This window comes from Pteropus vampyrus, unplaced genomic scaffold, assembly GCF_000151845.1.
Source record: "Pteropus vampyrus isolate Shadow unplaced genomic scaffold, Pvam_2.0 Scaffold160, whole genome shotgun sequence".
Lineage (NCBI taxonomy): Eukaryota > Metazoa > Chordata > Mammalia > Chiroptera > Pteropodidae > Pteropus > Pteropus vampyrus.
Window position 1 is genome coordinate 3,553,583 of NW_011888941.1, and position 27,025 is coordinate 3,580,607.

Below are 27,025 nucleotides of genomic sequence, written 5' to 3' on the forward strand. Positions count from 1 at the left end.
TGAACTCTAATTAAACTTGGTTCAAATTTCTGTCATTTCAAAACATTTAAGGGTGAAATTCCAGAATAATACCCTATGATACAAATAAAATATTGTTGCCAGGTTTATGATAACAGCAAATTTCATCGTGTTTATTAATTTTGGGCTCTTGTATATACAAGTCTTAACAACTGTAAGCAAATAAATGAACATATTTCAAGCATCCGGACCTGGTTATTTCCGCGTTTATAGAACAATTTTATTCCAAGAGTATTAAACACGCAGCTGGACACATGTGGCAAGAGCCAGCTTTCCAAATCACTCTTCCTGGAGTTAAGAAAACATCGTCTGGACATTCTCGTGATAACATCACAAGATGAGGCTCTTAAGCATTTGAATTATTATTCTGAAACCCAACATATAAATATTCTTTGCACTAAAGCCATCTCAGGTTGCAGCAGCTATGTTGGCAGATGACTCAACACTTTCCTGTAATTCCTCAGTTATTGGCCTTGAAAGTGGCTATCATTTACTTCTTCACAACTGACCACTATCCTTCCAACACAGAGGTTGCCATTTACCTGTGGAAGCAAAGGCCGTTTTTGCCGATTCAGTTCACACAAATTTAAAACTAATGATTTGGGAATTTGAAATAAGAATAACGAAAGGAGAAAGAACAATAAACGGAGGAATTTTAAAAGCTGGAAACAACTCTTAAGATTTCCTATGACAACTGTCTCATTTTATGGATGGAAAAACTGGAGCCCAGGAATATCAATGGAAAAAGAGGATTCACATGAGATTTCCCAAACAGACATCTAAGTGAGAGAAAACAAATTCCCGATCTAAATCGAAAGGTGGTTCCAGTGGGTTTGGACAGTGCAGCTCCTGCCAAGGAAAGAAAATAATCCGCATGCTGCACCAATAACCTCTCTATAGCACCATATCTATGTTCCCCAGTCAGTGAAGGGGTGAACCTTGTCTCCTCCAAGGAAACAGCCAATATACTCATGCGCCTGGTATGCGTTTGCCACCTCCACAGGAACAGGACAGAAATCATCAAAGGGAGTCAAACCCGAGCACCAGGGGGCTCCCTTCTGCTCAGGGTGTGACCAAAGCTATCCGAGACAACTAGACAGCGCCATCACCGATGTTTCTGTCCCCCAGAAGGAACAGTGAGGCTGTGACCTGATCAGAGGGTCCCACTGGGATGAGGCACTTGGTTTGGCTCCCATTCCTGTAGGTTTGTTTCTGATGATGGTGGGTCTCTCTCCCTCCTCGCTCCTTCTCCCTCCTCGCTCCTTATCTTCCCTAAGAAGTCACTGCAGTTTCAATGATTAGGAGAGCACTTTTGCTTAAACCAACGGGTTAGGTGTAAGGTGAGGACCTGTCACTTATTAGGAACAGGGCAGGGCGCACTTTATCTGAGAAGGTCCTCTTAGGGACTCCCAGAGAATTCTATAAAGCCCAAACCCTGAGAGTCAAAGTAAGTAGCCCATTAGCCAAAGAGAAAATGAAGAACTTCCCTCTGTCACAGTGTTTAAAATCAGTTCTCTCTTAATTAAACGCTACCAAATAGAATATTCTTTTAAAAAATTTGTGCTTTTAAAATTACGCCATCAATTTTAAGCCTCTTTTTAATGGGAACAATTATCTACGACCCTACAGGAGATGTTCCCTGTAACTTTCCATGTTTTAGTCCTATAAAACACCTGACTATTCATTCATTCAAGAAGCATCAGTTGACCTGGAACTGTTGTGTCAGAAGTTACGCAAAGTGCGGGAGATACAAGATAAATAAGATACAGGCCATCCCTGAAGGAACGTGTAGTCTAGTGGGAAAAACAGATATACATCAGACTATAGGGCTCCCTGCTCAGGGCAGTCATGGAGAGATGCCCAGGGCACTATGAGGGCTCAGGGGAGGGGCTCTGAGCCATTCTTCCCCAGAGAGCAGGGCAGGCTTCCTGGAGGAGATGTTATTTTTGCTGGGAAAGATTAGTCAGCTGATACTGAGGGCCAAGGGGCAGGGTGAATAGAGGTACGGAGATAAGAAACAGGGAAGGGTGAGCGGACACCCCAGGAAGATGGGAGAGAGTGGGATCACTCAGCAGTAGGAAAGATGAAGCTGAAAAGAGAGTCAAGGCCCAGAAAAGGAGGGCCGATGGCTTTGATCATGAATGCAGATGTGCCCTGTAGGCAATGGGTTTTAGCATGTATGCTCCTGCAGCCTGCTGGATGGAAGGGAGACAGGAAGGCCCTGACGACAGTTCACTGCGTAGCAGCCAGCTTTTCTAGGTGGGGTTGGGGGAGCCAAAGCAGAAGGGCGATGGCTCTTTAAAAATGTGTAGGGTGTCAGAGTATGCTTCTGAATCAAATAAAAACAGGACATCTTGGTTCTGTAAGGATCGTTTTAACCTAATGGTGTGCAATTGCTGACCTTCTCTGACCCTCAGTACCCCTCCTGACAGGTTATAAGTATATCATCTGGTCCATTACCTGGAACACAGAATGTGACAAGGATAAGCAACAGCCTGCAAGGAAACACTTGAACATGAGGCGTGACTGCTGACTTGCTATTTCATTGAATCAAGTCCAAATGACAGTGTCCTGGAGTTCTCATCCCTTTCGAGGGTGAAATCACTCTGATGTCATTCTCCCTTCAGCCTTGAACAACCAGGCTTGAAAAAGCTAGATCTCAGGGAACATGCTTGGCTCCAGGCTAAGCTAACTGCACAGGGCAAGGCAAGTCCCAGGTGCAGCTGGCAGGGCTGGGACGGCCTGGGGAGCGCTTTGATCTCTGAGTCTCTGTCACACTGGCATTCAGCCAGATGTGAGGATAAAGGCTCAGAGCGCAATGGAGCAGGGATGCACCGGGCTCACCTCCCGAGGAATAGTTACTATTTAAAAATCTACAGATTTGAAACGTGGGTTATTTTTATCTTCTCAGATTTAAAAACTATAAAACAGAGTTTGAGAGGGAAAATGTCAGAGCTAGGGAGAGAAAAGAGACACACACGAAAAAAGAGAGACGGGACATGAAAAGAGAGGAAGGGGAAGTGGAGAGAGGTGGTAAGGAGGAGATGGAGAAAGAGGTGGTGAGGAGGGAAGAAACAAGGTCGAGAGAGGCAAGGACGTTGAGAGCCAGGACACTTGGCATTTGTTTTGACCAGAAAGGTTCCTTGAGAATGCAGGGAGGGGGCCGGCGTGGTGGACAGCCCCCGCTGGGCATGCTGGCCAGGTCCGAGTTTCATGAACTTGGCCCATCTTTCCCACGTGGACCTGCTGAGCCACGCTTGGCCTATCGCAGCCGGATTTTCAAAAGAAGGCTCAGGAAAGCATTCTTTCCAATGATCCTTTCATTAAACTACCTATTTTGAGCTGACCCCAAAGGGGCCACTTCCCTCCTCCCCTCAGACCAAGTGTTTTTCTAGATCGATCGACCTTTAGGATACTCCTCTCACAGTTGATTCCTAAAGAGAAACCTGCGAACGTTCCCCAATCCTGCCTGTGACACGAGAAGCTTCAGTCAGTCAGTCAGTCCTGATAAAGCTATGCCCACCTTTAAATGCCACCAGGGATGCACATAGGAAATTCCATCGCTTGTCAGCAACCAACCAGACTTTTTTGGAGAGAATTAAGAAAATCAGTCTGTTGCATGTGGGCTCTTTTTCGATGTGCGTTTAAAAATACAATGCTCTCATGATACCGCATGACAATGTGACTGCTTGTGTCCAAGCCATAAACGCTGGGAAGGTGAGCGCCACGTATTGCTGCGGGCTCACTAGCAGGTGACAAACACGGGGTCAGGTGCTTCATAAATACTCACAAAATGAATGAACAAATGGGTGAACGAGCAAATGAAGACAGCCATTCCAGAGGACAAATGCGTAGGCAAAAATCAAGAATAAAGGCGAGGAATGTTTTATGTGAATGTTTTATGTACAACAGACCCAAAGTGTAATATGGCTTGGAATCTGATGCCATTAAACTTTCCAATGTCACGGACCCTGAGCTTCATTTTTTCTCCTCCATCACTGGCCTCTTTCTCCCTTCCAGATAAACTGCAGCTTCCACAGCAGGGAGAACTTTATTGTGTTTGGACTCTAAATCCATGTGAACACACAGCTGCACAGTCCAGGCTGAGTCCTGGTCAGATCAAGAAGCAAAAGCCAGGCAGGAGGCACTTGCAAGCATGTCTGCAAAGAATGTTCTTGATCCCCTGACACAGGCTACATGTATCCGTGAAAGGCCCTGGACCTTCCACAAAGACACAGAGCAAAAATCCTCACCCCACATTCTTTTCATTAGTCTAGCTGATCTGTTTCTTTTAAATAAAAAACTCTGGTGAAAGGGAGAGGAGGGCCAATCCAAGGGATGTTGCTATTTAAAAAAAAAAAATGTAATAACGTACCCGGAATCCACTTGAAATAGATTTTTAATAGATTGTTGGTAAGGCGTAAGGTTGACTATGCTTGCTGCTATACGATATATTTGTGGATTAATTTAATGAGCCTTTACTGGTTATATCTACAGGCAGGGGTCAGAGATGAATTATAATTTGGTATATAATCTGGTAACTTTCAAAAACTTAAAAAGTCTTGATTTGTCTTTGATAAAGAAATGGTTTGTGTCAGAGACATGCTTGAATAAGGTAAACTAGTGTCTTCCAAATTAACTTTTGAAAATGGAATAATGAAAAAAGTGGAGACATAATAAATGTCAAGTTTCTGATCGTAAGTCCACAAATACAAGACTAGTGATGTCCCACAGACTTTTAAATCCAGTCAGTAAGAATGTATGAGGTAACCACTATTTTCCACATACTGTCTTAGGTACTGGGAGGCTGAGATAAGACATACAATTTCTGACAGAGTTCCAGACCAGTTCTAGCTCCAAAGAATTTAAATCACCTTCAAGACACTATCTTGTAATTTAATCTCAAAACATGCCAGTTTAGTAGATGCTAGACAAGTATAATTATGCAGGCTAGAATGTCAGGCTGCCTCAGGTTCCTAAATCATCTAGCGTTGGGGGAGGGTGAGAGGGAGACCCCAAGCTACAGCTCCTTCATTGCCTTCCTGGGAACGCATGAACAAGTCATTTACGGGCTCACTCTCCCTCACCAGCCTCGTCCAGTCTCCAAAAGGCAGCCCGTTGTTTACACTCTGTCTGCCTGGCCTTTTCCTTTGGCGACCCCCGCCTTCCACGGAAGATTGGCCTCTTCATTCTCCCAGCCCTGTTCCCTTGTGGCGTTTCTTTAGCACACCGCATCAGGACACACTGCATCGGGACCCTGTCACGATTGTAGCACATATCCTGCTACTCTGTGCATGGACTGGCTAAGTCTTATTTGTTCCAAAAGTCTTATCATCAAACATAGACAGATCTATTCTCTTTCTGACGAAAACCTAAATATTTACAGACTTCAAGTGTGCCCTTTGAATGAGTTTTATTTACCTATAAACAAGGCAGTCACTTCTCTTAGTGGCATAGACATCTCTTGCCTTAGTACCATAAGCCTAAAGAAGATCTTTAAGTCACAGTCTGAATCAGGGCAAGGAAGATATGGATTATGAGGGCTGAAGACAAGTGTGGTACCATGTGACGTCCGAGTTCAGGCCAGGTGTGAGAATCACTGTGAGGACCGGACTAATGACGGAGAGACCAAATGCTGCCCCAAATCTCTCATTAGGTCCCCAAGAAGACAACTGTATTTTACAGCAACAGGAAAATCAAGACCGTCAGTACCAAAGGAGATGGGATTTTAAAAAGGTGAGACGGAGAGCTGGTGGGGAGAATTTTTAAGCAAAGTTAATGGGGTTCTCCAGAGAAACACAACCCAATAGGAGAATGAATATATACATAAAGCCTGAGAACCAGGAGAGCCAATGGTGTAAGTTCCAGTTCAAAAGCTGGCAGGCTCAAGACCCAAGAAGAGCTGACATTTCAGTCCAAGTCCAAAGGCTGGAAAGAACCACTGTCCCAGCTCAGCAGTCAGGCCAGCGGAGCTCCTTCTAGCTCAGCTTTTCTCTTCGATTCTGGCCTTCAAGCGATTGGATGAGGCCCACCCACATTGAGAAGGACAATCTGCTTCACTCAGTCTACCAATTCAAAAGTTAATGTCACCCAGAAACACCTCACAGACACCCAGAAATCACATGTCACTAGGCACCCCACGGCCCAGTCAAGTTGATTTAACTTTGACCGTCTCAGGGCTAAAGTTCAAATTCACAATGCAGGACAAATGAGCCAATTCATCTGACTCACCCCAAAGTCACAGTGCCAGCTTGGTCTCCTGAAAGATGGAGCTCTCAGTCACTCGGGAAGAACCTATGCATTTTGTTTGAGGTGGTCATCTTGAGGAAGTGGCTCTCACAGTATAATTCCACATGATCAATGGACTTTGAAAAAATTATTATAATAAAATGACACAGGAAGTATCCAATATCTCTTTTTGTTAGCCCAAGCATAAGGAAGTTTGTATCTCATGGCATCTGAGTCAGAGAGAAGCTTTCCTACTCCATCCCCCTTGCTGACAAATGAGGCAGCCTGAGGCTCGGGTCCCGGGTAACCCACTCTCTATGCCAGACAGAAATAAAACCCAGGCCTCTTGAAGCCCAGTCTAATTTTTTTCAATATTCTACTGGGCATTTTTGTCTACAACTTAGATTCCTTTAAGAACTGAAAGTGGTTTAACAAGCAATCTTGGGTCAAAATCTGCAGCGTAATACCTCATTGAAATATTCAGGTGTGCCCCTAAAGTTTAGTGGTTAGAACTAAGGCTCTTGAGTTAAGCTGTCTGGGGTCAGATCACAGTACCACTTTACAGGCTGGAAAATGTTAAGCAAAAGTTACTTTGATCTCTCTGTGCTTCTGTTTATCTGTAAAAACCAAGATAACTTTAAATATGAATACAATGCCTTTGATTACAGGCTGCGCAACGACTCTGCAAACAAGCCACTGTCATATCCCTGTTTTCTGGTTGAAGAAACTGAGGCACAAAGAGATTTGGTGACTGGGCCAAGGTTACACAGCCTGTGGCTGAGGGATGGGGACGTGAACTCAGGTAGCCCAGATACAGTGCGTGCATGCCCACTAGCTCGTCACACCTACCTTCTGGCATATTCGTGGGGATTAAATGAGACTGTGAACATAAGAGCCTAGAATAGTGCCTGGTACTCAGCAAGCCAATTCAACTGTTATTAACATGCTGCTGTGTAAAGCATTTTAAAGCATTTAAAACATGGTGGAAACCTAATTCCATATCTTCATTGATAATCCTTCAAAATTCAGAGTGAGCTAAATCTGAAAAACACGGTGAAAAAAAATTTATATAAATGTACTGTGAAGCATTCTTCTTTGAGTTAGGTTTTGTGGAAGTTTAATTGCCCATCAGGAGCCCCTGTACTCCTAAAACTTGCCTCAAATGTTTTTTGGTCTAAACCCCCTTCGGGATAGCAAAGCCTCCTCCCTCTAACATATTACTATAAAACATAGGTGAGCAGAGATAGTGCCAAAAGTGCCAGAAAGATCTGGCCTTGTGTTTTGAACACAGTTCTCCTGATTAGAAGCCTAAATTATGATTTATTATCTTCCAAAATAAATGCAAGAGGAGCAGCCATGGAAGGCAGCTGTATACCTGTCAGTCTACCTGGCTTAGACTAGTTCCAATGAAACCCAAATTGAGATTCGAAAGTAAGTATGACTGATTCTTCATTTAAAATAGTAAACAATATTTAACACTCTGCTCACAATTTCAGGTATGCTATCACACAAGTGCAATTTAAGATTAGATTTTTTTGTTGTTGTTTAAATAAACCCATTTCGTTAAACCTGGCGATTCGGTTTTTTAATTTCCCCATGAGTTAATGCGAGTTAATGCCACACCTCAAGCTCCACTACTTTCTACTTAAGGGAAAGGCCTCGGACATACTACACAGACGGATGGCGGCCAGAGTCCAAGCCTCCAGGGAAGGGGGTGGTCACATTCCCACGCTTGGACCCGCGGCCAGCCTTTGCCCAGGGCTCACCCGTGGGTGGCACAGCCCTCCTCGCCACCCAGCAGTGACCCATCTGGCTAGAACATGGACTGCGTTCCAACGAGGATGAGGCTGGGGGAGGGGAAGGGTATCCCCGTGCCTCCCACCAGGGTTAGCTTACTCTCCCCGGGTCAACCGCTCGGCTCCCCTCTCCCAGGGGACCCCCACCTCACCGCCCGGCTCCGCACTCCCTGAGTCTCCTCCATCGCTCGGCTCACCACTCCCCCGGTCCCCACCACCGCCCGGCTCCCCACTTCCTGGGTCACCCCCATTACTTGGCTTCCCTCTCCCCGCGTCTCCCCCATTGCTAGACTCTCCTGTACGAGGGTCTCTCCCAACCGCTCCGCTTGCCTGTCCCGGAGTCTCCCCTACGGCTTGGCTCCTCAGTCCGCAAGCCACGCGGGTGGATCCCCGTCTTCCTCCCGGTAACCCGGGGCGGTGGCACTCACCGCGCGGCTGGCAGGCGCTCCTGGACGGGGCGGGTAGGAGGTCCCCGGCAGCGGTGCTGGTGGCGGCGGCTCCTGGCTGCGGCTCCGGAGCCGGCCGAGTGGAGCGCAGCCTCCCGCCCTGGCGAACCCCGCGTGTCATTTGACCATATAAGGAGACAGACGCACGCCTCCGAGGCGCCGGCGGCGCGGGCTCGGCGTGCTGGCACTGGGTCCCGGGCGCAGGGGGCGCCGGGGCGCGGGGGGCGAGCGCTTTCCGTCTGCTGGTCGTCGCGCCACCTCCCCCAGCTGCAGCGTGCACGGATCTCAACTCTTTGTTGGCTTTGGGCTTTTCCACGTTGCCTCGGGGTCTATAGCGCACCGGGGTGACGTGAGACTTCGCCCCTGGCCTTGCCTCACAGGGGCGACTTGGGAGCGAGAGCCACTGGCCGCCGACGAGGCGACTCAAGACCCGCCGGGGAGGAATGGCAGGAATCTGCCGGGTTCACGGAATGAGAGGCAGGCCTAAGCCTGAGAAGATGCAGGTGAGGCGGGAGGAATGGACCTGGACCGGGTCACTCATCTGGTCTTTCGAGGGCAGGAGGCACGCGCCTGAATGTGTTTGCACCGTGGGCTTTTTCCGCCTTATCCTGCAGACCTCTCTCTGTCACGAAATGAACGCAGCAGATGGCCAAAAAGAATGGACAATGCCAGGTTCTTTGTTCCGATAGGGGACAGGGAAAGGTCCAAATCCCCAACATTTCAGGGGCTAAAGGGCTGTTTATATGTTCTGTTGTCCTCTCCAGGGAGGGAAAACAAAAGTGAGATGGAGAGCGTGCCTCCCACACTCAAAATCCTCTGCCCGAAGCACGGTTTGGACTGATGGTACCCTGCAGCCTCCCCGGAGAAAAAGCACAGGCTGAGTCCCATGTCTGGGCAAGGGGCATCTGGAAAGAGACGTTTGCTCTCGAATAGGTGGCTGGCCTCTACGTGCAGACGGGTGGAAGGTGAGCTGATGGACAGCGAAGGCACAGTAGAAATATCGTCGGTAGACGTATTATCTTTAACATCCAGTGGGCTTCGGAGAAGGAAGAACTATTAGATTGTTCTCTTTTGGTTGACGCTTAATGTCTGGTGTTATTTTAGAGGCTCCCTGTGGATCTCCATCATGGAATCAGAATTTGAGAGCCATCACATTAGCTGCCACTTACTGAGCACTAATTCTATGTGTATCTCATTTGATCCTCACTCATTTGAGGTAAGGGGTTTGTGGTAAGGACCATATCAGAGAGATTTGCTCATGGCCTCCTGAGCAAGCATTATGCCATCTGAAATTTGAACTGGAGTCTGTCAAATGGCAAAGCCTTGCAAGTAACTTACAGGGTATGAAATGCGCGTCATCTCATCCGTTGTTCCAGTGCCTTCCAGAGGGCTAAGACAGGAGCCCAACCAGAACTGGATGGGAAAATCCAGTCTTTCCTTCTCCATTCCTCCCAGAACCCCACAACTTCTCACCAAGAAGGGAAGTACCCTCTCCTGACCTGAATTCCCACTGACAGTCAAGGCTACTGTCTCAAGACGAACTGTGCGTAGAAAAGTTTTTTCCTCCAGACTTGTTTATATTGTTGCAAATCACAAAATAATCTCCCAATTCTCAAATGACGAATATAAAACTTCAGTTTTTAAAAACAAGTTTAAAAAATAATGAAACAATTTATGCATTTATCTTCTTTTGGCTAACTTAATTTTATTATTTTATTTAGCTTTCTGAGTTGTGTTTTTAACTCATTTATTTTCATTTTTATTGACATAATTATTTAGTTCTACAAATCTAATAATTGCTTTATCTGTGCCATACAGATTCTGAAATTTTGTATTTTCTTTATTAAGAAATTCTACAATTTACTTTTTTATTCTTTTTTGACTTAAAGGATAGAGGAACGTATTAAATGATCCTATGAAGATGTAATCAGCAAAATCCAGACTCTGGAAGCGAATTTACACAGTTTCTACAATAAAGACTAAGAAGAAAGAAAAAAAGGAAGGAAGAAAGGAAGGAAGAAAGGAAGGAAGAAAGGAAGGAAGAAGGAACAAAGGAAAAGGAACGAGAGAAAGGAAAGGGAAGGAGAGAAATGGAGGAGGAAAGAAAATATTAAAAAAGACAACCAACTGCAGTGAATGAATGGAGCATACTTGGGTTCTGAATCAAAGAACAAACTTTAAAAATTAAATTTTCATGAGACGAAAATGTGATACTAATAGGATATTTGATATTAATAAATTATTATTATTTTTTAGGTGTGATAATGAAGTCACACACATTTTTAGAGCCCTTACTTTTCAGAAATAGTATGAAAATATTTACCAATGAATCAGCCATGGATAAATAGTAACCACTGAGGCTGGGTGATGGGTTTGTGGGGTGGGGCTCTACACTAGTCTCGATCTTTTTCTAAGGCTTGAAAAAGTCCATAACGAAAGTTTTTAAAATTATAAATGCACATAGCATTTGCCCCTCATCCAACATTTCCCCTTACAGGAAATTATCGTACCAATTGACTTGCTCATGAATAAATTGATATACATACAATAGGAATCATTGTAGAAATGTTTGGAATAGCAAAATATTGGACCATGTTATACGTTCATCAACAGAGTCTAGTTAAATATTGTATGGTACATTTTAGAATTATTTTTAGATGTATCTGTTAAAAAGAACAATGTGGTTACATTTATTGATTTGACATGCTGTCCAAGATATATCAACTAAAAGAAAAGTTGAGACCACTTATAGATAGTAACTAACCGTTTGTGTTAATGAACAAAGAAGAGAGACAATATAAACATGTAAACCTAATAACTGTTTTATCTGTGCCATACAGATTCCGAAATGTTGGTTTTTTTTATTATTATTTTAAGAAATTTTACAATTTAATTTTGTATTTCCCTTTTGTCCTAAAGGATAGAGAACATAATAAATGACCCTATGAAGATGTAATCAGCGAAATCATGTGTTTGTCTCTGGGGAAAACGGGGGGCTGGGGCTATGAAGTGAAAGTGAGATTGATTTTTACTACATACCCTTTTGTTTCTTTTTAATTTTGAGTTACATAAATATATTATCCATTCAAAAATAATATTTTAAAAATTAATGCCACACATACTCCTTTAAGAAACATCAGAAACAAATTTGTTAAACTGAGTTTATAGAAAGTCAAAGGAGCTTTGCTAAAAATAGAAGAAGAAAAGCGATTCCAGGCTAAATGACATATACTTTTCTGAACAATTTAAATCAAAGGACAAACTATTAATAAAATAAATTTACACAAGATATTCTGGTAAATGTATTTTGAAAAGTTCTACCTTCTATACCATTGTATTCCCAAGACCTAACTACAGTGCATGACACATAGCATGCTTAATAAATATAGATATGGAATAAATGGATGTATCACAGAATTGTGACAAGTCTTTCATTTTGAAATCGCTTACAGTATAACGAATAGAATAGTGCAGAAAATATAATGCAATCTGTAGCAGTACAGCTTGAACTCTGGAATCAGGCCTGAATTTGAATGCCTGTCTAGCTCTACCACAAAACCCTCAGTTTGCTCAAATGTAAAATGGGCTAATAATATATACTTTAGAAAATTGTTGGGAAGATCCTTTCTCATGATACATGTATACTGCTTAACCACTTATTAGTTTAGTCCTTGGCACATAGTAGGCCTTCAGTAAATATTAGCTTCTATTCCATGGTATTTTATTAGATGGTAAAGGGGAGATGGATCCAAAATAAGAAGGAAACACAAAGGTGGTTAAAAGGTACAAACTTTCAGTTATAAGAAAAATAAACACTGGGGATATCATGCACAGCATGGTAACTACAGATAATACTATAGTGCATATTTGAAAGTTGCTAAGAGAGTAGATCTTAAAAGTTCTCATCACAAGAAAAACATTGTAACTATGCATGGTGATGGATATTAACTAGATTTACTGGGATGATCATTCATAATATAGATAGTAGTAAATCATTATGTTGTACACTTGAAACTAGTATAATGTTATATGTCAATTATACAGATCTTAATTTTTAAAAAATGAAATAATTTTCATCAGAAGGAAGGGTTAAGGTTTAGGTCCTGTTCTAAAGATGAGATTGTCTTTTTTTTAAAAAAAAAAAAAAATCCCTGCTATAGATAAAAGGCTAGTTCATGGAAGAAAAAAATTAAGAAATTATATTTTCTGGGAAAGGGATCAAGTGGCAACTGATAGGTTACTCAAGCTCTTCTCTTATTTATTTTGGTTCTCCTTCTCCAGCAACATGGCCCTAACTTCTTCCTCTCTTGTTGTGGGGTTTCAGGGAGAGGCGTAGCTAGGAAGGGAGGGAAGAAAGGGAAGACTTTGTGGCGTAGGCCAGGAGTTCTCAAAGTGCAGTCTGGGCCCAGCGGCAGCAGGATCACCCGGAAACGTTAGAAGCAAACATTCTCGGGCCCAACTCTGTTTCAACAGGTAATTCAGATGACTGACAGTGCTTCTGGGTAAAATACCCGCTAGGGATTCCAGCTCTGGACTCAGTAATTTACCTGAAACCTAGGAGATGTCGGTTTCTACAGGGGGAGGGAGTAGGAACAGACATAGACTAAACATAGGCCAGCCTCAGGAACTCCAAACTCCAATTACAAGTATTATTTAACTCTGTCAGGTACCTCATGGGAGGGATATACAAGGTAGAAAACTTACAAGGTGAAAAGTTCCAGCCTGTGTCTCAATGATACAAATGCTGACACAATTCTCTCCACTGAGAATGTCGAGAGGAAAAGAAAGGCAGAGCTCCTAGGAGTGTGCCAGCACTGCAGACCAGGTGGTAGGTAGTCAGGTGGGCCAAGGAGGCTGGCGGGCCAGGCCCCACGCCACAGGCACCAGGAGACCTCACCATCATGAGGAAGAACGGGAACCCATGAACACATGAGGGCGTGGTGGTGGTGGTGGTGGTGGTCTGATAGCCTTACATTAGTTAGCCTAACTGACCGTTGCAGTGAAGATTTTTAGAGCTTTTATTCCATTCAAGAAATAGGAATTCTCACAGGCATTTCCACCCACTCAAACCTGGGCAGGAAACTGGTGGATGATTTGCCGTTGATTCAGAGGTAATCATTCTTAATTGTCTCAGATGGTTGGAGGGTGAGTAAGTGTCTCAGATCATAAAAGCTGGTGGTCAGGATCCCAGGTGGGTAGCAGGTGAGAAGGAGCCTCCCCATGACACAGCTCCCAGACCCCAGTATGGTGGCTCTGACACCTGGGCTCACTTTTCCTGAAAGTACTACTTTCCTGAATCAAGCAGAGAAACCTCTACGGAAAGGGATCCTACTAGCAGGGTGGTCACCTACCTGTGCTCATGCTCGGTGCAAATGTCCTCCCCAGCAAAGGAAAGAACTTGGTCTGCTACAGCCACATTCTAGTAGGACCCAAATATTGTTCCCTTGACTGTTAGACTTTTAGGAAAAGCTCAGTCCTCCATGAAAACCAAGCTCTTTTCCTTCCCCTTTCTCCTCTGCCATGCTCTGGTTAGGAGGGAAAATGCTTAGGCTCTTTCTTAAGACGCAAAGTTTCCATATCTTATTTCTTCGCTCTCTCTTTTTCACAAACCGATTTAGTGGATGCAAATAGTCAGTGTTTGAAGGCTGAAAATATGTCTGACTCTGAGCCAAATCCACAAACAGCTCCATGATTCTGAGTTTGCCATCACTGGTTAATCTGATTTGGAGCATTTGATACAAGTTTCCATGTGGCTTTGATAAGTCATTAAAGAAGTTTCTTTTTGGTGGCTTAATGACCAATAAAATGAAGCCATTCACACCGCAGTTGCGGTCAGTTGTGGGTCAGGAAATGCGGCTGGAAAATTTTTAATAATGTGTACCCAGAAAAAGTTTGCTTCTTGTTTGAGATCTTTTGTCTCTGATTTTAATTCTTTTTTGCAGTAACCCATTCACTTCTCTGCTTGCCAGCAGCTTTTTTTTTTCCCCCTTTATGAGCTATTCCAAAAGCCATTTAAGAGAAGTGTGTCTGAGGTCTGTGCAAACCTGGCAGCACCCTACTTTGAATGAAACATGTTTGCTTCCCTAAAATACCTGAAACTCTTGTGGCTTCTGACACTTCTTCCTGGCATCTAGAAATGGGAGCTTTTCATGCCTCACTTGTTTCTCAGAATGTTGATTTTAAACTACACTGAAATCTGGATTTTCTTTGTGAATTAAATTTATGAGTCAGTGCTGCAACTTTAAAATAGCAAGCTCTTTCTCCCCTGCCACCAAAGTCCTTTTGTACTATTTCTGCTTTAATCAGAGTCATTAATAGAAAATCACTGGTCTAACTAGGAAGACCCAGGGCAGCCAGATCCTGGGAGGGGGAGTGGGGTGCGCTGCACTCCAGGTCCAGCTTCCTCTGTGAAGCAGTGTGTGCACCACAGGTAACAAACACTCTTAACCTTTGTGAGTATCCCCACCTCACCTGTGAAACAAAGGATGTACCACCTCTCTTCTTGCCTTAAAGGGTTATTTCAAATTATTTAGAGTTTCTTCAAGTCATTTTTACTGCTAATCAATAATTGAACATTTTCTAGAATGTCGCCTGTGGATTATTCTTCACCACAGTGTGGATTTGTGTATAATAAAAAAGCTATTTTTTAATGTTGCTTTATGTTCTTCTAAAAAACAAGTTAAGACATAACTATCACCTATTTCAGAAAGTGCTTTAACATTGGACCTGAGAGTCATGACAGAGCTTTCTGGAACAGCCAAGCTTCTTTCTACATCATTGCAATAGTAATTGACTGCTGAAATACCAGGAAAAAATTTTCTAAAATGTCTGACCTTCGGCATATCCTGGCAGTACTATGTGCCCCTCCAAAAAAAATCTTTTGAAATTCTGGGCTATCCTAACTGCCACATAGTTTCGGAAACTTCTGCACAGTTAGAGATGCTGAGCAATTACTCTGTAACAGTCCCAGATGAGTCACCCGCCTCCTCACGGGGACAAAAGGAGCTCTAGTGGCAAATTACCATAGGATACCTAAAAAACGTTCTTAAACTTGAGATGACTTTTTCTTTTTCTTTCTTTATTCTTTTGCCTTCCTTTCAACAACTTGAAATTATATTTCCATCTTGCATATGGCCTTGCCGTAACCCAGCTCCCTGCCTCATTAACATTCGATGCACTCAGTTCTCTCTTCCGCCCTGTTTCCGTGGTGGCTCTTTCTCTGTGTTGAGATTGGCCCCTTGAGTTTCCAGATCATGAAAAAAGCAGAGGAAGAACACGCTTGAGAGGCTTATTTTTCTAAGAATATGTTTGGATTGTTATCAGGTCAGGAGAGCAGGGGCTGCGATCTTTGAGACCCCTTCCAGCTCATTCTCTTTGCTCCCACATGTTCCACCTGTAGCCAGTGGAGGAAGATGCCTTTCTTCACTCTGCACTGCCCCGCAAACTCTTGTTTATCCATTGAAACAAAGATGAAGTGTCTCCCCTAGAAAGGCTGTGCGGGGTACCCATTGATAACCTCATTTGTGATCATTCCGTATTATCTCATCTTTCTCTCGTTTATAATAACAACAAAGGAAAGAGTGTGACCCCTTAGGGGCAAGGATTGGGACCCTCATTTCTATATTCTCTGTCATTTGCATTTTGGTTCATATTTACTGAATTCAATTACAGTTTCCTGAAAAATTCCTAAACAAATATAGAGTTGCCATACAAGGGCTCATATGAGCCTACTTGAACCAAAGAAATCCAGCTCACTGCCCATTTAGGCAGTTGTTTGCAAATTGGATCTCTGGGCTTTGCAGAGATCCAGCTTACAAACAACCTGAACTAAAGCAAAGCAGAAGGGTGGGAATTTCTCCCTGGCAGTGGAGATACTGTACGAGGCTGAAAATGGGGCTTCAAGGGTCAACATGGGGAAGTTCTTGGGATAGAGCTCTGTGAAGTGGGGCTGCATCTCCTGATCTGCCCCCGCACTCCCAACCCCCTGCCCCTGCTGCCCCGGGCCTTATTCAACTACTAAGAACAATGTCCACCGAGGGATTTCCTTAAAGTTCTACATCCTTGTGCAAACTAAAGCCATGGTCTTCATTTTTAGCAACTGAATGCAGTGTTCACGTCTAAATAATGCTTGGGGCATGTTTGGTTTTCTAGTGAATACTTTTTAAAAAGTCTATCTATTCCAATGGAAACATAGAAAACAAAAATTCTGTCTCCCACAGAAACCTGTTAAGGTTCTCTCCTCGATGGCTGCAGGAGCACGTGTTGCAGGTCATTTGTGGAAGTGGGTCTACTTGCACTTGCCTATTTAGTGGTAACAACTCAGCTGGAAGAGGGGCCCCCACCCTTGCAGTGTGCTTTCGGTAGGCAGGCTGCAGAGATGGGCCCAGATAGGAGCGCATGGCTCATCTCCCTCCAACCATACCTACTTCAAGGTGAAATCACTAGGGAAGACAAACTGGCCTATTTCCTTCATTCACTCACATTACTGAGGTATAAACAGTATCAAAGGTAGACAGATTAATAAGCTTGTTCTTTCCTTGACTGTTGCCATCCATACTCACAGGGCCAAGTGGGGGGCTTTCCACGCTACATAATCTTATTTTTTACTTAACCATCAACAGGCAGTCTCAGGTCACCTCCCAACCAAGACAGGAGCCAACACTTTTGCATTTGCAGACTTTGCTTATGGGGAGTACACCTTCACAGTGAGAATTTGTTTTGGACAGGTCTCTCTTGCTCATTTGCAAGGAGGGCACAGTAAATAGATAGGGGCAGTGTCTCCTTGCTTGAGCGGAACTAATCTGGCTGATAGTCAATGAACGTAAACTTGACATCCCTGATTCTACAATGTGGAGTGTAAGATGCAACCATTCATCATCACTGCTACCATAAATTTTTTCCTTTGATTGCTGATATGGCGGCAATTTTTGTATAGGAAGGGAAGACAAGTGTAGATTCAGACTTAGAGTCTTGGAAGATTCATTTCTTCCCCTTTTTGTCTGAAGCTCTAGGAAGAGAGGTGGTTTTCATGGGGCTTCAGCTCCAATGTGGTGCCAGGGTGGCAGAGCGATGGTGGCCGGGAGACCGGGAGGGCCCGTGGCAGCCACCAGGAGTGTGGAGCACCTCCTATGAGGTGGGCTGTGGCCCAAAGGAGGAGAAAATCAATGTGCGACGAGGCTTTGGACATAGAGAAGGAACCACAGAGGCCTGCTGGGAAGAACGTTCCAGTGAGAATGCAAGGAGACCATCGGGAGGTAAAACGGAAAAGTGACAGAAAGAAGGAGCAGACATGTTGAGAGGAAGTGAAAAGAAGCTTCTGTTTGGGAAACATGCGAGGAGCCTGTACCTGGCTAGTTAATTTATGCGGGCAAATGAGGTGCTGGATACTATTCACCTGGATGTCAAGAATGGTTTCAGAGCAAAGAGCTGAAATTACCCAAAACTCTCCCAGGACTTAGCTTCCAACTTGGCTTCAGACATGAGGCCATGATTTTATAATCCCAGCAAGACAGCAAACTAAGGAAGGGTAGAGGGGTTTACCGGGTTAGGTCAGCTCCTGAGTTAACGGTAAATGTCACATTTTTGTTCCATAGAGTTTGTTAAGATAGTTGTGCGTAGGACTAACAAGAGTTACCTTTTGGTCTTCTGTTATGGAGAGTCCTGCTTATGACATGCAGTAAATAATGTGATATTATTGCTTAAATGCCTATCAAGGTACTTAGTCTCAGAAAGAGGAGGCGGAGAGAGGACATGAAATCCAGCCTGGTGCCATCTGATGATCATCCTTGACTGCCCTGGAGTCTCAGAGCTGCCTGCCTGGGACAAACTGGAAAAGCACATGCTGCTCTTTCCCATGGGAGCAGGTAAAAAGCTGCAGCCTGGCAGAGCCCTCCCCAGTGTCTGTGCCAGGAGAACAAGCCGACTCCTGCCTGGTTCCTACCACCAGGGCCTGAGGCAGAGTTCACCAGAATGAAGGGGCATTCCAGAGGGTGAGAAATACCGGGAACCCTGGCCTGGTTAAGAGGCTGGGTGGAGACCCCGAGATTACCATCCACCCCCTGGCAAATCTGGAAGCAGATTCAAGAGGCTGGACCCAGAGTTGAGGGCTCACACCAAGGGTGGGACGTAGGAGAGCAGAGGGCAGCATGACTTTTGTCTCCCAGACAGGAGCAGCTTGCCAGCTGGAAGAAGACCTGGGAAGTCAGAAACCCAGGGTAGCTTTATTGGCAACTCCTTCACCTTCTAGAAGCCTGGCCTGTCTGCTTTCTTTCACGGTCCTGACAATATCTGGGCATGTGCCCTGATGAGAAAAATAACCCTGAATAGCTGCAGAAGGAATTATTTTCTCTTCTCTACATCTGGAGGTCTAGGGCTGGCCTGGCAGAGGAGAAGGTTAAGGTGAAGGTTAGCCCAGGTCAGCACAGCCCACTTTAACTGAGAGATTCTCTGAATGTCAGTCAGTTGCCTGCCACCAGATTTATTAGGGCAATGTCTCTGAAGTCTATTCTAACTGCTTATCGCTGGGAAGTGTGTCATATATTACACTGCTGATTGTTGGTGGTGTCCAAAACCAACATTTTGGGTTGTCTTACTCAGACCAGAAGGGTTTTTTGGCACAGGCGACCAGAGAGAAGTGTGTGGTATGCACATCAAGTACCAGCTTGTGTTTTTATTATGCTGGCAACCAGAGGGGTCCACAGAGGTGGAAAAATGGCAGAAAGACTGAAATGAGAAGCAGTGAAATGAGTAATTCCATCTGATAGAAATTAGCAGTGCTATAAAGCCAAGTACAGGAGGCAGTGGTGATGGTTGTGAGCATTTAGAAAAAATTATGTGATAGAAATATGCTTAGTTATTTTAGGAAGTGACACACTGCCTATTAAACCAATCGCAGGTAAGATTTCATGGGTTTAGTATATAGAAGGCTTTTATTTTAAGCTTTCCAAATTTTATTCCATCATTTATAAAATGCCCACCATTTTGGCCCTGAGCCTATAGCTTGTTAAATCCTCATAAAATGTAAAGGGAGGGAGCAGTAATATGAACCAACATGAAAGAATTTCAAATGGGCCTCTGTGGGCACATATGCACATTACCATCATCACTTTAGATAATTAGACTCATTCATTCTCATCTCAGACAATAAAACTGATCCTAAAATTAAGGCAGAATGACACCCACTACGTTTTAAACTGTAGACAAAATTAAAGGATGTGAGCATAATTTCCTTATATTAGCTTTGGGTTAAAGTTTTAAAATGTAAATTTTAAAAATAAAAACAAATTATAACTTTAGAAAGAGTATTATCAAAGATCAACGCTTGTCATGTTTAGAGTAAACTTTTAAAGAAAACAAAGTATAAAGTAATAAACGACATTTCTTTCTGATTAAATCTTTTCAAGCACTACTAATAGCCTTTGCCTCTTTTTCCTGGTTTTAGTTAGAATTTTTTTTCTCTACTCACCAAAAATCTTAATCTTTGAAATAAAGAATTTGTGAAAGATCCTGGAACTTAAGGCTATTCTGACAATAAAAGCTCATATGACATCCTTCTCATAGCAATTGGATTGAGGTATGTGGGGGAGGAAACTAGCCAGCAGGAACTTGCTGTTTGCTAAGTGATTCATCCTCACAATGCCACATAGATGAAAAAAACTTAGCCTATCCCTTTCAAAGTCCAGCGTAACCGGAAAAGAGGGAGCCAGCTGGGTTAGGATGAGATCCCAACAAGATCAGGTCAGGGTTAAGATATGGAAAGTATATCCTACTTCTGGGTATATATATCTCTAAAAAAATTTAAAGCAGAGTCTCAAAGAAATATTTACACTCGCACCTCTGTAGCAGCATTATTTGCAATAGACAAGAGGTGGAAGCAACTCAAGTCTCCATCAATGGACAAATGAAAAACACAGTGGAATACACAGTGGAATATTACTCGACCTTAAAAAGAAAGGATTTTCTGACACTTACTACAACATGGATGAAACTTGAGGACATTATACTAAGTGAAATAAGCCGGTCACAAAAGACAAATACTATATGATTCCACTTTTATGAGGTCCATAGAGTAGTCAAATTCATAGAGACAGAAAGTGGAATGGTGGCTGCCAGGGGCTGGGGAAGGAGAGGTGGAGAGTTAGTCAATGGGTACAAGGTTTCAAGTTTTGCAAGATCAAAATATTCTGGAGATCCATTGCCCGACAATGTTGGAAGTGAGGAGATGGGACAGGGAAGGAGAGAAAGCTAAACAAGGATATGATTTCAGGTCAAGTCGCAGCCTCAGCCTATAAATATATTTAATGCTACTGAAATGTACACTTAAAAATGGTTAAGATAGTAAAAAAAAAAAAAATGATATGGAAAGTGTATATGCATAAAATAATGGCAGCGCAGGAAAAGCCCTTAGCCCGACCTGAGGGTCTATGATGGTTAATTTTATATGTCACGGGGTGCCCACATATTTGGTCAAGCATTATTCTGGGCATTATTGTGAGGGCGTTTCTGCGATGTAATCGGCATGTGAATCAGTAGACTCAGTAGAGCTGAGAAAGATGGGGGTGGATTCATCTGAACAATCCAAGGCCTGAATAGAACAAAAAGGCTGACCCTCCCCAGAGTAAAAGAGAGTTCTTTCTGCTTGACAGACTTCAGGAAAATAGAAAAAACAAGCTTGTGGGAGAAGATGAATTCAGTTTTGACTTATTGAAACTGAAGCACTTTGGAACGTCCATCCAAAGAGCAAATTTTCCCAAACCTGTATGAACAAGCTAGGGCAAGTTCAGAGCTGGTGATGTAGAGGGTTCACTAGCAAAATGATAGTTTAAAAAAAAAAAAAAAAAACACTAGAGTGAGTAAGTCACCCAGGAGGGGATGTGGATTGTGAGGAATGGGTAAAAGGGTAAGTTTCAGGGGCTCTAGAGTTTAAGGTGCAGGCAGAGGAGGCAGCGTCCACATAGACAGTTAAGAAAGGATTCTCAATCAGGTATGAAGACACCAGGAAAGAGGGTGGGACACCAATGATTAAAATATTAAAGAATAGTGGCCAAAAGTGTTGAATGAGGTAGGGGCTGCTAGGGGTTCCTTGGCTGTGGTAACAGGGAGGTTGCAGTGACTTCTGAAATATGTTTCAGTGGAGTAAGAGGGACAGAAGCCAAATTTCAGTAGGATGAAGTCGAGGGGAATCAAAGATGTGGCAATGATAGTGCGAGAAGTCTGTTGAGAATAAAAGAAAGGAATATAGGTGGGTTTCACAGATAAGGAGACCGGACCCGGGGTAATGAGCTTGAAGTCAGTTAATGGTGCAGACAGGATTCAAACTAGGAGACTGTTTGACTCTAAAGCCTGCTGATTGGTTCTTTCCCTTCCGTGCTGCCTCCCGGGCAAGTCATTTGACTGTCACCAGTTTCTGAACACTCACTACCTTTTCTTAGAGTTCCTCCTTCTCAACTGGCACAAGAAATAAACTCGAAAGAGAAAGGCAAAGCCTTTCCATGTCCCTTATCGATCTTGCGCTCTTGCGCGCTCGCTCTCTCTCTATCTCATTCTCTCTCTCTCTCTCTCTCTCTCTCCCCTTATCTTTGTTTCTTGCTTTGCTCTCCTGACAAAAATGGACAGAAAATTTTCCAAAATCAAGAAGCATAAAATCTTTTTTTTTTTCTAGTCAGCAAAAGGAACCTTTCCACTCTCTGTCTCTTTTCTTCTTTTCCTTTCTCTTTTTAAAGAAAAACACCACCTCTTTCTGGAGCTATTCTAGCAGTTAGCAACTAAACCAAGTGCTACTTCTTATTTAGCTTCTCAGAAACTGCTCAGTGCCTATGACATGACTTTCTGTGATACGACTGTAGTATAAGGGATGTCATATTACAGACTTTGTGATTCAGAAGTTTATACTTATATATATTTGTCATACACGAACACAAATATTACAGCATTGCTTATGGCAGCAAAATATGGGAACCCATCTAAATGTTAACAGGTCAGTCAAATAAAACATTCATCCTTATAAGGGAATGCTACACAGCTGTGATTAGTGAGGCGGACTCTCTCTCTGTGGAACATATGTGTATGGAACAATCGCCAAGAAAGTGTTAGTGAAAAGAGCAAGGTGCAAATCATTGTGTAGCTACGCTACCAGTATTGTGTAAGAAGAGGATGCATGCTCACTAGATTTGCCGAGCATATCTATGGAGGGGTGCACAGGACTTGGCTGTCATACTTGCCTCCAGGGAAGAGAACTGGGAGATGGGAGAATGGAAGTCGAGGGGAGAACTACTTTTGTACCTTTTGAATGTTCTACCATGTGTATTGATTATCTAGTAAATAAAATAATAAAACAATAAATATTTGGCCTCCCTTATTACAGCAAAGGCGACTTAAACAATGTCTTCAAATAATCCATTTCAATAATGCTTTCAACTAGAGATGGAAAGGGACTTTACAATAGGCAGTGGGATAATCCGGGACAGTTTGCAAGGAAAAAAACTGTCTATGAAAACCACATTAGCATGTGTTAGGAAAGTGAGCCCAATAAAAAAGCTTTTCCTAACATAGAACCAAAAAAAAAAAAAAAAAAAAGTAGTAATTAAAGCAAATTCCTCAAAAGCACAAAGGAGTCATCTACCTCTGTAAAATTTCTTGCTTCCTGAACCTCCACATTAAGCAGCTGGGGGTCGTTCAAATTGCGTGATGCTCCGTGGTGGGAACTCAGCACACAGAACACAATCTTCTGAATTATTTAAGCCAAAAGATACATCTGTGACTCAATTTTATATTTTATTCTCAGAACCCTTCACTCACTTTAATATTATTCAGGATCCCAATCATTTTTATATTATGTGAGTTCTATCTACCAATTTTTATTGTATTGTATTAGAAATTAAAACTGACCAACTGAAGTAATTTATTATTTAAAAAGAACGATAATAAACCATTACATGTTACATAATTTTTTTCGTGAAAAAACTATTTTAAACAACAAAACAAATAGAAGAATGGCATTGTTTTACATTTTTGCAGATCTCTTTAATATCTGGCTGAAGAGGAGACAGTTGGATAGTTGCATTGTCATATCGGCTTCTGCATTCATTGAGATGTGTGGTTTTAGTCGAACTATATGAAAGAAATGCAGACTCTCACAGATAATGTAGTTGGAAAAAGGAAGAATGTTTTTATAGCCATTTCAGATAATTGTATATATAGATATATATATTTGATACTACACCCAAATTTGACAAGTGGTAGTTTCTTTTCCTTTTTGGACATTCAATATTATTTTATATGAGTTTCAGTCAAATGGTAGTTTCTTAAAGATTAGTTTCAATGTGGAATTTGAAACCACATCAATGAACTTTTCATATTCTGTTCCATTAAAACTCATTTGGTCTATCTTGAACTTTAAGTGGATCTTTTACCTACATTTTCTGGATAATATTTAGAAAATATTGGCTATGGTGATCTTCCAAATGTTGACATTTCATTATTCAATGTCCACAAAGCACATTCACTGAGATCAGCAAGCATCTCATCAGAAAAGCCATTTTTTTATTGGGAAGCTGCCAAGCTCACACAGGCAGCTCTAAGGTTTCCAGATGCTGGCTTTTGACTGAAGAGTCAAGTTTTATCTTTGAAAACAAATATTGCCAGTTATTTTCCTTAAAATGACAGCCTTACATACTGTGTTCATTTCTGAAAAATGTCTGCTACCAACACCTGAACACCTATAGTTTATTTGTCATTCATTCTTTTGAGTAAAAATGGAAATGCATTTTTTCAACTCACAACTTGAATAATTGCACAACTGCCTTCCTCCAAGACAACCATCAACCCTTGTCCTGAGTGGAAGTGCTTTATGCCTTCTCTTTGGTCACTCAGAATATTGAAAAGATGTGTGTTCAAAGGTCCAGATTGAATCAAATGAGCCATTTTTACTATTTCATCAAGGTCATTCTGAAGTGATATGAGACTCTTTTTTTTTTTTTTTTCCTTCTAGTGCTTCGTGATGAAGAATGCGATGACCACCAACATTGTTTGGAGTCAGAGGTGGCAGAATATGATACCAAAAACATGTCATTTGGGCGTAAGGATGATTTTGAGTTAAAGACACTTGGGAAATAGCAAGTACAAGAAGAGTCTTCTCTTTTCTTTCTGGAATTGGAGATGAAAGTCTCATGAGAATGATTCCTTCGCTATACCAGGAGGAAAGAAAGATCCTTATCACCAGAGACCAGGAGTTGAGGCCGAGAGACATCTGTACAAGTAAACTCTGATAAAATATATCTTATCTTCTTTTAGCTTCCTCATATATTTTTGTTACTTTTCCACAATTGCTTCTTTTTGTTCAATCTGGCATATGAACACATAGGCCCCGCCATGCTGTTGGGTCTTCATTTTCCTCTGGAGGCTCCCATGTCTGTTTAAAAGTCTGTGCACTTTTCTTCTGTTAACCTGCCTCACGTCAATTTAATTCTCAGGCCCAGCTAGAGACCCTTAGAGGGGAGAGATAAAGGACCTGCCACTTTGATCCCTGCTAAGACACAGGAGTTCTCACCACTGCTTTTGTGCCCAGTATAAATGTCAACACAGTGAACAAGGCAATTGGCATCTTACTGTTATGAAGAAAATAATTTTGACCTCACAAACCCTTTGAAAGGGACTCAGGTGTGCAAGGACCACACATGAAGAACCACTGAGTTAAACCACTGTGTGTTGAGAAGTCAGTCTGTTTTTAATGGAGATGAGAGTGGACTCAATTCAATCATTTAAGTAAATGGTGGAGTTACACGCAGTATGTATAGCTCATGTCTCATCTCTGTTCTCTGGACTCTACTCATGGCGATGGAAGGCCACTCAAGGTCCATTGTGGAGATGGAGTTGGGCCAAGAAAGATGGCTGTCCTCAATCCTTGGACTTCTAATTTGAAAGGTGCAGCAGCCAGACAGGTGAGCACCAGAGCAAACCACCTGAACCAGAGAGATGCACTCCTCTCAACAGAAATCTCTTATTCTTCCTGCTGAAATAAGCCATAGAAACCCACGGTATGAAACACCGCCAACAAGAACTAATAGAGCAATTTGTTCTCACGACCAAGTGAGTCAGAGTCTCAGGTATCAAGAAAATTGGGTCCATAAAACCAAGTACCATCACCTATTTAATTAAGATGGTCCAGTGGGAGCTTCAGTTCCACATGTTCCAATTTCATGGGTACGACGGTGGGTAAGGCTTGTAAAAGCGAGTAGTGTGGTTTCTTCTTTAAGGACCCACCTCTCTACGAGGTACATGAACACATGGTTCCTTGGTGTAGACGAATGTGGGTATTTTATTCTTTTATCCAGTATTTGTCTGCTGTAAAGTAGATGTGCCTGTATGCACACAGCAGAAAGGCTGCAGAGCTCAGCCTCACTGGATGCACACAGCAGACAGGGGAGAGTGTCCTGTGTAGGGCGGCAGGGCTATACCGGTCAAGGTCTCAAGAGCAGAATCCCTCACTTCCTGAGACAGATGCCACTAGATGGCCCTTGTATTAATCAGCTGGAACAGCTACAACAGCACCACAGACTAGGGGCTTAAACAGCAGACACTATTGTCTCTCAGTTCTGGAGGCTGGACGTCCATGGTCACAGTATTGGCAAGGTGGGTTCCTTCTGGAGGCCCCAAGGGAGAATCTATTCCAGGCTGCTCCTCCTGCTTCTGGTGGTCCGCTGGCCATCTCTGGCATTCCTTGGCTTGTGAACACATTGCTTTGATCTCTGTCTTATGCTCACATGGAGTTCTCCCAGCCTGTGCATGTCTGTCCAAATACTCACCCCCTTTTTTTAAATAAGGACACCAGTCATATTGCATTAGGGCCCAACCCAACTTAACTAATTATATCTGCAACAAACCGGTTTCTATATTAGGCCACATTCCAAGGTACATGCGATTAGGACTGCAACATCTGAATTTTGAGGAGACAAATTTACCCCATAACACCTCTGTTCATTATTGGAGCAAGTTACTCAAAACTAATGGTAACACAAGGAAGAATTTGATGGACGCAAGCAGAAAAAGGGATGGCTGAGGAGGAGCTGAAAGGGTGAGGCTTGGGAGACAAGGGGGAAGCATGTCTCCCCCAGCACCGTTGAGCCACCCAGCTGCAGAATGGGGCCGCTGGAGTTGTGCAGGGCCAGTCGTGGCTCAGTGGCCCTGCGTGATGCATAGGTCAGAATCATGGGAGAGATGAAGATTCTGTTGGATTCTATGTGGTCTGGGCTCCTCTTGATAAACAAGGCCCTCAAGTGGGAATAAAATGAACGTAGACCCTGTCCCATAGTCACCAGGTTTCCACTAGACTGGAAGGATGGCTAGCTTCATGTGGTGTACCTGGAACAGAGTCCTGGTGAGCTTGATTGGGTCTAGGCATCTGGGGCTTTGCAGCATGTTCTGCTCTGCTTGAGGTTATGGACTGGGATTAAGAGGGAGGAGGCCAGCAGACTGAATGCTGGTCACTGGGTGCGGGGTATCAGGCAAGAGTATTCATAGCGTCTCTACAGAAAGTCCAGT

The 27,025-nt window shown here is 43.0% G+C and overlaps 1 protein-coding gene and 2 long non-coding RNA genes across 6 annotated transcripts in view; 2 read left to right on the top strand and 1 right to left on the bottom strand.

Annotated features, from left to right (window-relative positions):
- Positions 1–8,648, bottom strand: part of FHL2 (four and a half LIM domains 2) — a 41,187-nt gene extending 32,539 nt beyond the window's left edge. The window contains exon 1 of one of the 3 annotated variants that reach the window (XM_011370140.2): positions 8,471–8,605. Coding sequence is in view for 1 of the 3 variants with exons in the window: in XM_011370142.2 (XP_011368444.2) it covers positions 8,373–8,609 (237 nt within the window). In the remaining 2 variants the exon portion in view is untranslated. Of the gene's footprint in view, positions 1–6,249; positions 6,356–8,372 lie in introns of those variants that run through there. The other 2 variants (XM_011370141.2, XM_011370142.2) reach the window with 2 other exon arrangements.
- Positions 8,649–8,851: 203 nt separating this feature from the next.
- Positions 8,852–11,444, top strand: LOC105298741. 2 transcript variants are annotated; one of them, XR_002782763.1, is made up of 3 exons: positions 8,852–8,991; positions 9,253–10,031; positions 10,378–11,444. It is a non-coding gene; the product is annotated as an uncharacterized LOC105298741 (long non-coding RNA). The 2 variants fall into 2 exon arrangements; XR_896474.2 differs by having other exon boundaries at positions 8,868–8,991; positions 9,103–10,031.
- A 1,168-nt stretch (positions 11,445–12,612) lies between these two features.
- On the top strand, positions 12,613–25,811 carry LOC111745661. Its single transcript, XR_002782764.1, has 3 exons — positions 12,613–12,961; positions 18,203–18,351; positions 25,329–25,811. It is a non-coding gene; the product is annotated as an uncharacterized LOC111745661 (long non-coding RNA).
- The last annotated feature ends 1,214 nt before the right edge of the window (positions 25,812–27,025 follow it).